The following is a 17,751-nucleotide window of genomic DNA, read 5'->3' as shown; positions in this document are numbered from 1 at the left end:
GAGGAACCTGGAAGAACAGGATTTGAATTAGGATCGGTTGTTACTTGTTCAGTTCTCTCATTAGTTTGATCTTTGTTCAGTTTCTTAAACTTTCTAGGTCTTTTTATCTTGGATAAATGAATTTTCTCTCTAGTGTTATGATGTCGGGGATTTATTTTGGCAGTTTTAAGTTCTCGATTCACTGATAGGAGAGTTTCTTTGTTGAATTTATTTTTTGTTTTACTTTGTTTTTGTACATTCCTCACATAAACTTCTTTTGGGATTTCTGGTAGTTCTTCTCGATCTTTGTTCCTTTCGTTGATGACATGTTCTTTTCTACTTTGGTTTATTTCCTGTATATGGTCAAATAGTCGTTTAGTTTTTTCTTTGTGATTATTAACATATTCGTTAATAAATCTGTTCTGAATGTCAATTTCGAGAATAGGATTAGATTCTATGTGTCCGTATAAAACTTCCAAAGGTGTCAGTTTTGTAACCGAGTGAATGCTATTGTTATAAGCAATTACGGCGTACTTTACTTTACTTTCAATTGTTTCTGTTTTGAACTCGTCGCGATTATTGAATATTCTGATGTGCTCAATTATCGTAGAATGAAAACGTTCGGCTAAGCCATTTGAAGGCGGATGTTGAGTACTTATCCAGTGCATTTTGATTTTGTGCAATTCTGTCAATTCCTTTACTAAGCCATTATTGAATTCACATCCATTGTCGGCAACTATAGTTTGAGGGATACCATGGTGGGAAAAGAAACTAAGCAGTTTGTCTGCTACCTCAACACTGTTACAACTTGTTATTGGATAGCATTGTGCGTATCTTGAAAAACTATCAATGATCGTGAGAAATTTCTTTTTCTCAAATGTTATACTGTCCATGTGAATGATTTGAAGCGGCCTTGTAGCTGTCGGTGTCAAGTTCATTTCTAAATTAAGTGGATTTCGTTCGTACTTTGTTTTGAGACATATCTCACATTTGTTAATAAAATTTTGAATATAATTTTTCATGTTGGGCCAATAGTATTTTCTTCTTATCTTATCGTACGTTTCTTGTATACCTCTGTGATTCGTTTTTCCAATATGATAATTATCAATAGTTTCTATTCTGTCATCTTCATGTGTTACATCAAGTACTTTAACTTTACATCGTACAAGTATGAGTTTTGAAAATTTAAAATTTTTGGCAATCACTGAAGCAAATCTTTCATAGAATTCATTTTCAAAATACAAGCTATATCTAACATTAGGCACTAAATATTCTTTCACGAAGTCAATCACATTTTTATCGAAATTATTCTCAGATATCTCTACTATCATTCTTGTTTTACTATCAAATATTTTATGAATAGTGACTTTCTTTGGGTTATTGCTCACAAGCTTCAATATGACTTGGTTTTTAGCATAGTTAACTGGGTCATCTGAAACTGGTATTTCTACTGATGTGTTACTTTCGTAATTAGAATGTTGCGTATGAGAATTATTTTCTATGAACTCATCTTCAGCAGGACCTATGAAATCTGGTTCATCATTTTCGAATCCTCGAAAAGGGGTTTCGTTTTCAAATCCTCTAAATGGGGTTCCATTATCATCTGTACCGGTTTCATTTTCTAATCTTTGAAATAACGTTTCGTTATCATCCACGTTAGCTATCATAGATTGTGCATCCTCGTTAGGTATGATATTCACTACATTTTCAATGGCTTCATTTATAATCGCATCAATATCACTGAATAATCTGGGTGAGTTTTGGTTGTGTGTGTTATTATTATTCAACTGAATTCGGGAAAGGGCATCTGCGTTTTGATTTGCTGTTCCTTTTTGTAACATATGTCATAATCAAATTCTTCTAATTTCAGTCTCCATCTTAATAATTTTGAATTCGGTTCTTTCATAGAAAATAACCATTGTAGGGGCTTGTGGTCAGTGAATATTTTGAATTTTCTACCATAGAGATAGGGGCGGAAGTACTTGGTAGCCCAAACTATCGCTAAAAGTTCTTTTTCAATAGTTGAATAGTTCATTTCAGTTTCGTTGAGGGTTCTACTTGCATATGCACAAGGCAAATCAGCACCGTCTTTGTTCTGACTGAGAACTGCCCCAATAGCTATATTGCTAGCATCTGTTGTAAGGTTGAATTGTTTTTCAAAATCAGGATACTGAAGGATTGGTTCATTAGTAAGGATATTCTTACAATTTTCAAAACACTTAATGTACTCTGGGTCCTGTATATCTATTTTAGCATTTCTTTTCAAACATTTAGTTAGAGGTTTTGTTAAATGAGCAAAGTTGTTAATGAATTTTCGATAGTATCCTAGAAGTCCAAGAAATCCTTTTATCTCTTTCGTTGTTTTAGGGATAGGATATCTTTTTATCGCTTCGACTTTGTCAGGATTTGGTTTAACTCCGTTTGGTGTCACTAAGTGTCCGAGAAAACTAACTTCTTTACGCAAAAATTCTGTTTTATCAAGTTGTACTTTGAAGTTGGATTGTCTTAACCTTTCAAATACTTGTCTTAGTCGATCAATGTGTTCTTCTAAACTAGTTGAATAAATAATAATGTCATCTAAATATACTAAACACAATTCATTTTGGAGTCCTCTTAGTATGCTATTCATAGCTTTTTGGAAAGTGGGTGGACCATTTTTGAGACCGAAGGGCATTCGTAAAAATTCGTAATGACCCGTGTCTGTAGAGAATGCAGTTTTTTCAATACTGCTAGGATCCATTTCTATCTGATGGAAGCCAGAGAATAAGTCTAGGGTAGTGAAGTACTGTGCTCTTCCTAATTTGTCTAGAATATCCGTAATATTAGGAAGTGGGAATTTATCGTCTACAGTCTTAGAATTCAAACCGCGATAGTCAATTACAAGTCGAAATTTCTTTTTACCAGAAGCATCTTGTTTCTTTGGAATGACCCATATTGGTGAATTCCAAGGTGAATTGGAGGGTTGAATTATTTTTTGTTCCAACATTTCATCAATCTGTCGATTTACTTCAGTTCTATAGATTTCAGGGTAGCGATAACTTCTTGTATAGACCGGGATTTCGTCGGTGGTTCTTATGATATGCTTTATTTCATTCGTGAAAGTCAAAGGATTTCCATCAATGTGAAATATATCTGAGTAATCTTTAATCACCTGTAAAATAGCTTGCTCTTCTTCGGCATTCATATGATTGGTTCTAATTTTTGATAGATCGATTTTGTTAGTTTTGTGATGGAGTAGATTCAAATTATTACATGCATTATGATTACGTAACTCACTTGGAATAATACAATTATAGTTTTCAAGCGATTCGACTGACATTGGTTTGTGAATGGTAAATTTCTTGTCTGACGTAGTGGGGTTCAAAATAGAACAATAGGCTTTGTTTTCTTTCACTTTCACTAGACACTGAGGAATTTCAAGTCCGGAAAAGTTTTTGTACGATACTATAGCTTCACCTTCATTCATATTTTCAATTGGAATTTCTATAATGGATTGAGTTCTAGCTTGTATCAGAAATGATTTTATTTGTGTCATTTGATTTTTGGTAGGGTTCGTTGACTTCACTTTTGAATCATTTTCTTCAGCGTTAAAATAATAAATAGGTAGTTTCATTCCATTGAAATCAATACTGTCATTAATGAAATCCAAATTTATTTTAAGTTTTTTCATATTGTCAAGTCCGAGAAGAAGGTCAAAGTTTTTATGAAAATCAAAAAGATAGAACGTGTGTTTCGATTTTCCTAATAAAGAAATCTTTGTACTGTATTTCTCTTGTGAAATACCATGCGCTGTTGCTACTTCAAAAGGGTCTTCTATCAAGTTTTCTTTGTAACATTCCATACCTATGAAGTTCTTCACGAATGACCTAGTGCTTCCTGTGTCGATTAGAACTCTAAATCTTGTTTTAGGATCAATGAAGTAGGGAAGTTCATTTTTGTCATCTTGTAAGTTCATAATTGAAAATTTCTTTCGAGGCTCGTATCCTCTAAAAAACACTCTGATTCGGTTTGTTCGGCTGGCTGGAAATACGTTTCATTTTCGTTTTCAACGGAGAGCTGTTTGAATTCGTCTGATAATTCTTTCTGAGCGTTTTCTCCGAAATTATTATCAAACTCATCATTTTGCATTTCGTCAATTGGTCGACCTGTCATTTGAAACAGTCTTGGTCTTTTTTGGGGACGATTGTTGATTGAGGAAATGCTCATTGGCGTTGGTTGATACGAATTTTGGGGTCTTGGTTGGTTGTAGTTTGGATTTTGAGCTCTTGGCTGATTTGTGTTGAAATACTGTGGTTTGGGTTGATTGTTTTGAAAATGTTGTTGAGGTCTGTTCATGTGTTGATTTTGGAAGTGTTGATTTTTGTTTTGAAAGAATTGACCTTTCTGATTTTGAGTGTGATAGAACTGTTGTCTCTGAGGATAGTTTTGCATTTGATAGCTGGGATTACTTTGTGTTGGATTTGAGTGTTAGGCTTTTTCAAATTAGAGTGGTCTTGAAAGAAACCAAATTTGAACTGGAAGTCGTTGGATAGCATGTTTAGAGCACTGTCCAACGAACTGGGATTTTTGGTTCTCATGAGAGACCCGAGAGGCTCTCTTAATCCTCTTAGCAATACTCTAAGTGCTAATCCATTTACATACTGACACATGACTTCTGATATTGTAGGTTGTTTGTTTCGGAAATACGAGATCTGTAAATTCAGAAGTTTTTGGATTCGTTCATAGAATGAAAAGGGTGATTCACCTGATTCTTGTTTTAGTTCAGCCATTTCAAGATTGAGAGTAAAGCAATCTCTCTTGTCCATGTAACTATTGATCAAAACTTTTCTTACGTCAGGCCATGCATAAGTGTTAGAACTAGTAACAATGTCAAGAGCTGGGCTTTTAATACGGGCAAGAATAGTAGAATACAAGTATTCGTTTTGGAAATCATCTGGATTGGCAGTTACGTAAAATTTCGCTACAAGTTTGTCACAAATTGAAATAAAACGATTTAGCATAGTAGGCTCTCCTGAATAATCAGGGATCATGTCCAAGAATTCTTTCTTAAGGGTAGGTACAGTTTGGGGATTGGTTGCTTTATCATTGTTGGAATTCATGGCTCTTAGTTATAGATAAAATTACAAGAAAAAGAAATACGAAAATAGTAAGTAAAATTAATATTATCCAAGTTTGTAAATCACAAAAGTTTGTTACTCACAATACTAAAATCGAGTTCATCTTGTCACAGTCCCGGGTTGAAAGTCTTCAAAGGTGGAAGTCCGTAGAAGTTGAAGTCCGTAGTAGTCTTTAGAAGTTGAAGTCCGTGGTAGTCCTTAGAAGTTGAAGTCCGTGGTAGTCCTTAGAAGTTGAAGTCCGTTGTAGTCCTTAGAAGTTGAAGTCCGTTGTGGTCCTTAGAAGTTGAAGTCCGTAGTAGTCCTTAGATGATGAAGGTCCTTGGTTGTCCTGATATTGGAAGTCTGTTGCTTTTTCTTGATTCAATTTGTAGATGAAATACGGTATTGTTAACACTTTACTATACTGTTCACTTATTTTATAATTTTTCACACTTGTCCCGATATTAGGTGACTGAGTAAGAATATAATTTTGCAATTAACACTCACGAATTTTAATAATATAATAGTTCACCAACTTATTCAATTTGTTACGAAGTTATTTTGATGATTGTTCACTTATTTAAGTCCCGATGTTAGGTGACTGATACAACTTTTTCGTAAGTTCATGAACACTTCATTAACGGTTAAAACCGAAAAACCAAATTCTCGTTTTTGAAGTGTCCTACCGACTGCGCCAGTTAAGATTGCAATTAATCAAATAGTCTTTTTAAAAAATGAATTTATTTGTTAACCACATATTACAATAATTTTATATCTCGCGATAGAGCTCCGTTCGCTATGTCCGCTAGCTTGGAACTGACTACTAAATACAATGTTACCTTCCACTACAACTATGCTACATCAACAATAATGGAATGAGGAGTGCTGACTATATAAGTAATTAGCTATATAACTTATATATATATGCAATTTTCAGTTCTTGGATTTTACTTTGTATTCTCTCCTCCTCATTGTACTCTCTCTCATCCTCCTCCTTCTCCTCATCCTCCCACTTCATATTCTTGCACTTCTTCTTTTTCACTGCTTTCTCGTCTTTCTTCTTCTCATCCACATCTTACTCCTCTCCCATCTCCTCATCCACCTCTTGGTCCTCTATCTCTAACTCCTTCTTTTCTTCTACCTCCTCTTCCTTTCTCACCTCATCCTTTTCACCCTGTACATAATCCTCCTCTACCTCCCTCTTCTACTCCTCCTTCTCCTCCTCTTCTGCCTCTCCTTGACCTTTTCCATTTTTCTTATGTTCTGTTTCTGGCTTTTTCTCTTGACTTACCTGAAATATCCTTATCTACTGAATTCACTTATCATTTAATTTACTAAATTCCCTTCATTTTGTGTTGATTCTGTTCACAACACTGGAGTGAATCTCGTGTGCTTGTTTGTATTTCAGGTGGTAAAATAGCCAAAGTAGTATCAGTAAGGTTGGAGGATTCGTTTGAAGGCTGCATTCAACAGAAGTTGTGTCCATACCAGGTAAGAGGAGTGTGTCTGTTTGAAAGTTATTTAAAGGCATTCTCATTTGCTTATAAACTGTATTCAAGATCATTTCTAATTTCCATTTGTTGAGTAGAATCTTGTTAACTGTTGTGTACCATACATATTTTCACTGTAGGCTTCCAACAACACTTTTGACTCTTGTGTCTTTTGATTGTGTTGTTTTTGCGTTCTATATAGAATCTGTCACCAATTTTTGAAGGATCTGTTTCAATCATTTCAACTCAAGTCTTTCATGTCTCAATAAGTCATAGTGATAACATGCTTTCCATATATATATTCATATTTTATTATTCAGGAGCAGGTGTTACCTGTGCTCTGCAAGAATCTGTTAAAAGCACAAATGGATTGAATTCATATCTTAGTTACTTGCTTTATTATATTTATTCTCTACTTATACAAAATAGTGATATTTCACAATATAAATACTTTTGGATGAGCTTTTCATCCAATGTGGACATGATATCAAAAAGTGATAAATTTGTTTTATTATCAATACCTACTATTATATTAATTGAATCAATAAAAATGAAAAAAAGGCCCACAATCATCCTTAAAAAATAAAGAATCCTTACGCAAAATTGGAGTTAACCAGTTTGGTGACATCTGAATTTCTGTTTTAAATATTATTCAAAAACTGGGTAACAATATTAGAGAATCACTCTGTAGTTGAATGTAGGCTATTGGATTTTTGTAATAGAGCTTTTGGGTGAATACCACTTTTTATTCCTCCACATTGTATTTTCATCTTATGTCATAAATAAAAATAATGGTTATAACAACCCTTCTACAATAAAGTCTGCGAGACATCTAAAATTATCACCCTCATAAAACACTGTGAATAATGTAGTCTATAATAATGATACAAGTCCTGTCATTGATTGTGAATGTGTATGTGTTGCAGATGGCGACAGTTACTGTTAAAAAGGAGGAGGATGATAACAGCCAGCAACCAGCTGCAGTGGAAGAGGATTGCAGGCAACAACATTATCTAATCCCTGGCTACAACATGATCTTCATCAAAGAGGAGGCATATGGTGAGATGCATTCTATTTCAAACCGATTCCCTGATTGACCAGGGTCTACACTCCTTGCTTGGGTGATTAGATTGTGGCCAACTCCCTTACATGAAGTGGTTTGATGTTTGGGAGTGGAACTCCTGTGTAAATGCTACTCCTGAATGGGCTGTCTGCCACATGTCAACCATGCACATGTACAGAACAAATGTGTAGTGTTAGATGTAATTTGTTCAGAATATTCCATAAAATCGGATGTATCAATTTAGTTATGTTTGTCTACAACTTGTTATAGTTTTGAACTTCTTCAATTTCATCAATTACCTCTGATAACTAATTCCATTATCACCATAGAGTATTGTCACCATTGGCTGTGAATAAATATAATGAACTTGTAAACTCTAAGGTTCAACTTTAAGAAATTTATATTGATTTTAAATTGGTAATCAATAATTTTGATGTAAAGTGGACTGTATTGAATAGAAAAGAAACAAGTGATATCTCTACAGAAACAAGTACATGCAATGAATATATAAAAGAACAACTCACCGAAAATCTGCAGAGTACCTAATGTAATATTTATATTATTGAGCTTACAACTCCCAGGTAAGGTATTCAGGTGTCCCCGAGGTAGGAGATGAATCAAGGATGGTGAAAAGGCAAGCTTAATTGTCATCTACTGTTGGTAAATTCGGCTTCCATCATATAACGTTGCACATATATTTCTGACGAGATATTTACAATGTCTTTAAAGACTATAGATCGGTGAACTTTCCAATCGAAAAATAATAGTTTAAAACTTTCAACTAAAGGGAGTTTGGCAAACACTCTTCCAAACGTAGGTTTATGGTGTACGATATAACATTAACGAAAAAATAATAATTTGAAGAACGATTTTCTTCTGGAAATGATCGACGAATAATAATAATTATCAATTCCAACTCGAGGCAAGCTATTACGAAGCGAGACTGAACTGAAAGAAAAAACCTACCGGCTAGTGAGCGCGACGCACTCAAGTGAAAGAAATACGAACTGAACGAGGAGCGCGCGTCCAATTCAAAAACGAAAAATGAAAACTAGAGCTGGCTCCAACATCCCCCCCCGGCTGAAAAGCTATTTTCAGACAAGGCTAGAGAACAAAGAAACGAAAAAAACAATGAATAAACGACGAAAGAAATAAAAATAAAACAAAACGAGAATAAAACAAAAAATGCAAAAGGAAAATTATTGAGTAGGCAACGGATACAACTTTGTAGCCGGCCTTTTGAAGCGACCATTGGCGCACCGCACCATAGCCACTCGAACGACACCGTCAGCACCGGGAAATACTTCCTCAATCACCCCCAGAGGCCATTTCAACGGTGCGACATTTGGTTGATCCACTAGGACGATTGTACCAACCGTGAGAGGGGTGGAATCCTTACACCATTTCACACGGGTTTGTAATTCATGTAAGTATTCTTTGCGCCAACGACTCCAGAAAGACTGAACCATTTGATTGACTAATTCAAACCGATCCAATCGATTCATTGGACGATCTTCCACATTTAACATAGGAAGGTACTTAAGAGGTGTCAAAGTGAGAAAATGAGCCGGTGTGAGGGCGAGGGGTTCACTCGGATCCACGCTCATTTGACATAACGGCGTGAGTTAAGTACAGCCTCAATTTGAACTAAGACAGTGTTCAATTCTTTGTAAGTCAACAACTGGTTACCAATAACTCGAAACAGGTGTGACTTTACTGATTTTATATTCGCCTCCCAAAGACCGCCGAAGTGAGGTGAACCTGGCGGGATGAAATTCCACTCAATGCTATGATCAGCAAGTTCATTCTGGAGCAGCTTTTGATATTCCTTGGAGTTCAGCATCCGTGACAATTTTATTAGCTCATCATAGGCGCCGACGAAGTTGGTACCATTATCGGAATACATGACCTTACAAGGACCTCGTCGAGCAAGGAAACGGCGAAAAGCTGATAAGAACATTTGGGTCGATAAGTCCGAAACTAATTCAATGTGAACGGCTTTAGTTGCCATACAGATAAAAAGACAAATGTACGATTTAAATATGAAAGGATTCCGACGCCTGGCCATGGTGATTCGAATGGGTCCACCATAATCAACTCCACATTGGACGAATGGTTTAGACGACAGAGTTCTACAGGCTGGCAGATTGCCCATTTTCGGCGGTGTAAGAGTGGGACGATAGTGAAAACACTTGTTACATTTTCGTACACGACTCCTTATAAGGACACGGGCTGATAAAATCCAATATTTTTGTCTCAAAATAGACGCCAATAAATGAGGTCCAGCGTGACAGTGCTTTTCATGAAAATAATCAATCAAAAGCGTGACCAATGGATCATTTTTCGGTAATATAATCGGATGACAGCTGTCATAATTCAACTCAGAATTTTGTAAACGTCCACCCACACGAATAATATCATGATCAAGAAAGGGTGACAGTTGTTGAAGATGAGAAGTACATTCTTTCCCAGCTTTCAATTCCAGTAATTCTTTCGAAAAATGAATTTTTTGTACGACTTTACACAAATGTTTTTCTGCCAAATCGAAATCTAATTCATGAGGTTTAGGCAATAGACGAAGTACTTTCAATATTAACACCATGATACGCAATAGACGTTGGTAGTTGGAACAACGAGCAATTAAAAGATGAATCGAATTAATAGATGAATTTTTCGACTGTACTACAGTGACAATTGAGTGAACCTTGACCTCAGGTAGACACTCTATAGGTTCCAGATCGACCTTGACGGGCCAATCACTCTCTTCTAACATTAGCCAAGAGGGGCCAGACCACCACAAATCATGATTAATTATTTCAGAAGGGGATAAACCTCTCGAAATGGGATCAGCTGGTTTGAATTTCCTGCCACGTGTAACCAGTCGTTGATAGGACAGTCTTGAATTTTCGTAACTCGATTAGCGACGAAAGATTGCCATCTGGATGGACAGCCCCTGATCCAATGTAAGGCAACAGTAGAATCCGATAATGCAACAACGCGAGTCACGTGACAACGAAGGCTCAAAACAGAGACAACAACCTGTATTAATTCAGCGAGCAAGAGCGCCGCGCATAATTGAAGCCTAGGTATGGATAAAGTCTTAGATGGCGCGACTTTTGATTTAGCGCACAACAATGTGATAGTTGCAGGTTGCATATCCATTTGAGATTTTATGTAGATCACACCACCATAACCTAAAGTCGATGCATCACAGAAACCAATGACAGTAATTTTCGAATCATTCATCACTCCTAAATGACGTGGTATGAAGAGATTGGACAATAAAGGGAACTCCTTCTGACATGTCTCCCATTGAAGCGCAATAGAGGGAGGTACTGAATCGTCCCAATCAAGACCAGCATTCCATAATTGTTTAATTAAACATTTAAGAAACAAAGTTAGGGGTGACAAGAGTCCCAAAGGATCGAAAATGCGTGCTACTACCGATAAAATGTGACGTTTGGTAGGAACAGACTGATTAGGATTCACTGAAAAACAAAACGAATCACTACCAGGTTGCCATTTCAAACCTAGGACAGCCAACAAATTTCCCATCTCGAAATCTTTAGACAAGGTCGATTTTTCATCTTCCGAGAAATCATTCATCAATTCAGGTGAATTGGAACTCCATTTAGTAAGTTCGAATCCGCCTCTCTCGAACAATTCTTTAGCCTGACTACAAAGACGATTTGCTTCACCTAAAGAAGACACACTTGTCACCAAATCATCCATAAACATGTCACTCGGAATACGAGCTTTAGCATCAGGGAATTTTCACCTTCTTCTTGAACAAGTTGATGGACAGTTCTGAGAGCTAGAAACGGTGACTCACTCAGACCAAATACGACAGTTTTTAATTCAAAAATTTGTATGGGATCATTGGACGAAAATCTCCATAACAAACGCTGAAATTTGCGACACGATTCATCGACAAGAATCTGTCTATACATCTGCTTTATATCAGCAGTTACAGCGATAGAAAATAACCGAAAATTGACTAACAGAACGAAAATATCCGTTTGCAACTTGGGGCCGATATGAAGTATATCATTCAATGATACTCCAGTAGTAGTTTTCGCGCCTGCGTCAAAGACAATACGCAAAGGCGTTGATTGACTCTGAGTTTTGATTACAGCATGATGAGGTATAAAATAACCACTTTTATCACTCTGATTTTTTATCAATTCCATGTGTCCTTGTTTGAGATAATCCAAGAGGACATCGTGATACACTAAACGCATGTTTGGATCACGTGCCAGTCGTTTCTCCAAACTGATGAGTCGACGTTCTGACATAGCATAAGAATCACCAAGACAATCAGGGGATTTTGAAAACGATAATGAGACAACGAATCTACCCGAATTTTCACGACGAACGGACGATGCAAAATCCTTCTCGCATTCCAACTCATCAGCAGTGAGTTGTTTTCCTACATCTGGAACGCTTTCCACTTCCCAAAATTTTCGAACTAACTTATCCAACGGTGATGTTAGACAAGTCATCAAACACGTTGAATTTTCTGAAGATTGAGTTAAAATAGGGGCTCTACCCATCAAAATATAACCGAAAACACTTTCCAAGGCCATCAAATAATTCGAATCAATTTCCACACGACCATTTCGGAAAATATGGGGCACTAATTCAGCTCCTATAATAGCGTCAATTTCGCTGGGAATGTGATAACTTTCATCAGCAAGTCGAAGACCAAACAAATTTGATAATTTAGAATTATCAATTTTACTAGTGGGAAGCTGTTCCATGATTTTTTCGACAACTAATGGTTCAATGGAAAATTTAACACTAGAATCGAGTCGAGATTGAAGCGTGACAAAAGTACGACCAAAAACTGATTGCGAATTTCCGCCAAAACCATTCACAATTAATTGGAAAGGAGAAATCGATAGTTGCAATTTACGACAAAGTTTACGAGTAATGAAATGACTTTGACTAGCTGAATCAACTAAAACTCTTATTTTGTGCAATCTACCTCTCTTATCAGGTACCTCGACTTGAGCAGTTGATAGTAGAACACTATACGGTGCCGACTTCGAATCGATAGAACAACAGGTAATAGTATTATTTTCTACCTTTTTCGCATCCGAATTTGATGACGAATTTGAAGCATTTCCGAAATGTAAAAGCGAATTATGCTTCTGACTACATTCCTCGCAGTTGGAAGAAGTACAATCTTTACTACGATGGGCTGGCGAGAAACATTTCAAACAGCAACCCTTCTCCTTAACAAAACGAAAACGGTCCCAAGGTGATAACTGACGAAAAAGACGACAATTGATCAATTTATGATTTGTCATCGAACATTTCAGACATTCTGATATTTTTACCGGTGATTTGGTCACTTGCGAATTCGATTGAACAACCAACACTTTGGATTTTGGTATTGGTTTCACTACTGGCTTGCATTGTTTAGACGATTCGTCATGCGGTAACGATTTAATCTGCCTTTCGATGAATGAAACAAAATCAGTATATGTGGGATCATCCTTAGTATGAACTGAAGCTTCAAATGCCTTTCGAGAAACAGGATCTAAAATTTTCAACGCTTGGAACAGAAATATTGCATCAGATACATCTTCACCTCGTAGGCGTTTTAAAGCAGTAATTGAACCACAGAACTGATCGACTATAGAAACTAAACCTGCACGAGACTCAGATTTTAGACAATTGAATTCGAAAATTTGTTTCAAGTACACATTTGAGAGTGAGCGGGGGTCATTGAACCGCTTAATTAATGCATCCCAAATAATTTCATAATTATTAGCAATAGGTGGTAGATGACGTGAAATATTAGCCGCTTCTCCAGATAGTTTGGACACCAGATATTGGACCTTTTGTTGATTTGGAATCGATTTGTTGTCATGAATCATGCATTTAAACATTTCGTAGAATACCGCCCATTTTGATTGATCTCCGTCGAACACAGGAATTTCAATTTTCGGTAAAATATTAGACGAATCCTTATTGGAAGATACAGGTTGAGCCGGGGTAGAAACACTAGGTACAACCTGACTGCGTTTTTTCAATTCACTAGCAATTGCTTCCATATGTTCGAACATTTCCATATGTGAACTACTAAATTTGGGTACAAATTCCGGGTCTTTTTCCATTTCAAGCTCCTGTATTTCCATTTCAACAGCTTCATAATCCTGAACAGTTTTAAGAGTGGAACTATAGAGAATTAGAAATTGTTTAGCACTAGCTTCTTCTTTTAAAGCCTTTTTCGACAATTCGAAAGTACGTTGAATACGATAGAAATATTGCTCAAGTTTAGCTCGTTTGAGCTTTAACTTCTTTTCACTCATGATTGGATATTGGAAAGGTCTTAATGATTTTCATTTACTAATTTTCGAATAAAATTACGAATGCAACAATGAACGATTTTCATTGATGATTCAAGCAAGCAAAATGATAATGTTAGTACAAATTGAACAGAGAAAGCTCAATAGACGAAGCAAGCTAAGCGATAACGTTATCAGCATTGCAAAGTAACGGTTCCGATCGGACAATAGAGATAAGAGTGAACCAACTTGATCGGCTCAATTCATAATGTACAAACAGGTTTGAACCCTAGCATGCACAAACGATTTACAATAAAATTGGATAAGTGCTTGCCAAATATTTGAATAAAAAATAGCCAATAAAATCTGGCCTGGTGGACCAGTGTAAACTCTAAGGTTCAACTTTAAGAAATTTATATTGATTTTAAATTGGTAATCAATAATTTTGATGTAAAGTGGACTGTATTGAATAGAAAAGAAACAAGTGATATCTCTACAGAAACAAGTACATGCAATGAATATATAAAAGAACAACTCACCGAAAATCTGCAGAGTACCTAATGTAATATTTATATTATTGAGCTTACAACTCCCAGGTAAGGTATTCAGGTGTCCCCGAGGTAGGAGATGAATCAAGGATGGTGAAAAGGCAAGCTTAATTGTCATCTACTGTTGGTAAATTCGGCTTCCATCATATAACGTTGCACATATATTTCTGACGAGATATTTACAATGTCTTTAAAGACTATAGATCGGTGAACTTTCCAATCGAAAAATAATAGTTTAAAACTTTCAACTAAAGGGAGTTTGGCAAACACTCTTCCAAACGTAGGTTTATGGTGTACGATATAACATTAACGAAAAAATAATAATTTGAAGAACGATTTTCTTCTGGAAATGATCGACGAATAATAATAATTATCAATTCCAACTCGAGGCAAGCTATTACGAAGCGAGACTGAACTGAAAGAAAAAACCTACAGGCTAGTGAGCGCGACGCACTCAAGCGAAAGAAATACGAACTGAACGAGGAGCGCGCGTCCAATTCAAAAACGAAAAATGAAAACCAGAGCTGGCTCCAACAGAACTAAAAGAATATTTTATTACAATTACAAAATGTATTATTGAATTGTGACAAAAATACACTCTTGACAAATAAGATGAATATATATTATAAATACAGTTGATCATTACTAGGACCAATTTACATTTAATATTATATATTATATTGAATCAGAGTTACCTACTATAGAAGGTCATTGAAACACAAAATTGTCTGATCAGTTGTCCTATAATTTCCACTCACTTCATAACATGAATGTCACTATATAATATTCTGTTTTCATAATTTACAAGTTGCATTATTGATGATTGCAGATGAGCAAGAGGCTGAAGGAAGTGCAGTGAAGAGTAAACCAGAGATGTGGCCTTCAAACTGCAGCACATCTGACCGAGACTATGCAACAGAAGTGGGTGGACTGAATGAGCATTCAATCTCTCCAGTGGAAAAGTGCACTGAGTCATCTGTGGCTGGCAAAAAGACCAAGCTCTACAGCTGTGCTCACTGTAGCTATAAAACACCAAAGTTTAGTCATTTGAAGATACACATTAGAAAACACACTGGAGGAAAACTATTCAATTGCGAGTTTTGTGACTACAAAAGTGCTAGGTTAGGTCATTTGAAAGAACATATCAGAACACATACTGGAGAAAAGCCTTTCAGCTGCAAGTTTTGTGACTACAAAAGTGCTCAGTTAAATAATTTGAAAACACATATCAAAACACATACTGGAGAAAAGCCTTTCAGCTGCAAGTTTTGTGGCTACAAAAGTGCTACGTTAGGTAATTTGAAAGAGCATATCACAAAACATACTGGAGAAAAGCCTTTCAGCTGCGAGTTTTGTGACTACAAAAGTGCTCATTCAAGTCATTTGAAAGCACATATCAGAACACATACAGCAGAAAAACCTTTCAGCTGCGAGTTTTGTGACTACAAAAGTGCTCATTCAAGTCATTTGAAAGCACATATCAGAACACATACAGCAGAAAAACCTTTCAGCTGCGAGTTTTGTGACTACAAAAGTGCTTATTTAAGTCATTTGAAAAGACATACCAAAACACATACTGGAGAAAAACCTTTCAGCTGCGAGTTTTGTGACTACAAAAGTACTACGTTAGGTAATTTGAAAGCACATATCAGAACTCATACCGCAGAAAAACCTTTCAGTTGCGAGTTTTGTGACTACAAAAGTGCTGAGTTAGGTAATTTGAAAAAACATACCAGAACACAACATACTGGAGAAACACTCCAAGCTTTTGTGACAAAAAAGTGCTTATTCAGGCTATTTGAAAGCACATAAATTAGAACACATACTGGGGAATCAACTTCTAGCTAAACATTTCAAGACACACCTGTATTATAAATCACTTTATTCTCACTCCATTGTATAATTTTACAAACAATACCATAGTAGATGAGTTCTTTCCTCATTATGCTAGGCCTGTGTTAAGGTTTGGGTTGCCTTATTATTATTGTATATACAAATATGCAATCTATTAAATACAGTAATTATGAGATTCATGAACAAAACTAGAATAATAATAATCTGATAATTTGCTTAAAATTTTGTACTTATTCAAATATTTTTAAAAGTCATATCAATTTCCATTGAAGGAAAACATCAGCTGGAAATATCTCACAATAAACTTGGTAAGAACTTAGGCATCTTAACTTTAGGCCAAACGGTTTTTTCAATAAAGCATATTTATACCTCAGCTGAGCCTGTTTGAACATTTTTGCCAATTAGTTCTTAGAAATGCTGAGAAAATGCAGATGTTGTGTCTTGGAAAATTTGCCACTGGAAGTATGGAACTAAAATCTTGATACTTTTAAGAAATCAATAAAAAAAAGGTTAAAAATAAAGCATTTTATTCAATGGAGGAAATGCTGGTCTGTAATTGTTATCCATAGCTAAAAATATTCAAGTAGGCTATTTGTATTATAATTTGCAATATTAAAATGTATAACATGTACTTGTATACAAAGTATCAATGTTTCTATCTTCTTTTTATTGAAAATTATATTATGTTGGAAATTATTGTATAGTGTGGAGGAAATGGGTTTTTTACCTGTTGTCTCCATAAATAAATATATCCATTAAATATAATTATATATCCGTTATTGTATCCTTATGAAATGACTTTTGTCAATGCAATTATTTTGTTTGTGACAATAAAACATTCTTGATTCTTGTCAAATCTGTTCTTAGTGCGCCTTTAGATGGCCAACCGAACATACATGCCAAATTTGAATGTATTTGGTCCAGTAGAATTTTAGTTCTGCTGATTATTAATGAATGAAGCAGTGAGTGAATGTATTCCATATGAAATATGTGTCTAGTGGCAAAATGAGTAAATGTCAAATTTACTGTGTTGCAAATGAGTGCCAGCCATGTAAATGCATAAATGCCCAAACTTATCCTCTTGCAAATTATTGTCAGTACATGTTTTAATGTTTCTCCAGAGAAAACTCCTATAATTGTATTCTGTGACCAAAGTTATTAACAAAATGTTTATTTTTCCGTCCTTATAGATTCTGTTAGATTGAACGGAACTTGACAAACACATATGCTCATCATGTGTATGATAAGTTAAAAATTCATGTTCAATCTAATAGAATCTATAAGGAGGGAGAAATTAACATTTTGTTAATAACTTTGGTTTAAATGTGGTTTAACGCCCGTTCAATAACTGCGCGTGGTCTACTGTTCACAGAACTACTAGTTTTTTGACAGGTTAATAACAAGAAACAGCAATAATTAATATTC

General features: G+C 35.6%; 1 protein-coding gene across 4 annotated transcripts in view; it reads left to right on the top strand.

Moving 5' to 3' along the window:
• The window catches only part of LOC111054624 (gastrula zinc finger protein XlCGF8.2DB-like), a 25,807-nt gene extending 8,564 nt beyond the window's left edge, over window positions 1-17,243 (top strand). For 2 of the 4 annotated variants that reach the window (XM_039440964.1, XM_039440963.1), the window contains exons 3-5: window positions 6,484-6,566; window positions 7,492-7,624; window positions 15,302-17,243. In XM_039440964.1, coding sequence (XP_039296898.1) covers window positions 6,484-6,566; window positions 7,492-7,624; window positions 15,302-16,284 — 1,199 coding nt within the window. In that variant the 3' untranslated portion in view covers window positions 16,285-17,243. The remainder of the gene's footprint in view (window positions 1-6,483; window positions 6,567-7,491; window positions 7,625-15,301) is intronic. The other 2 variants (XM_039440961.1, XM_039440960.1) reach the window with 2 other exon arrangements.
• The last annotated feature ends 508 nt before the right edge of the window (window positions 17,244-17,751 follow it).

The sequence above is a fragment of the Nilaparvata lugens genome, chromosome 14 (genome assembly GCF_014356525.2).
Source record: "Nilaparvata lugens isolate BPH chromosome 14, ASM1435652v1, whole genome shotgun sequence".
Taxonomy (NCBI): domain Eukaryota; kingdom Metazoa; phylum Arthropoda; class Insecta; order Hemiptera; family Delphacidae; genus Nilaparvata; species Nilaparvata lugens.
This window is presented reverse-complemented; position numbering and strand designations above follow the sequence as displayed.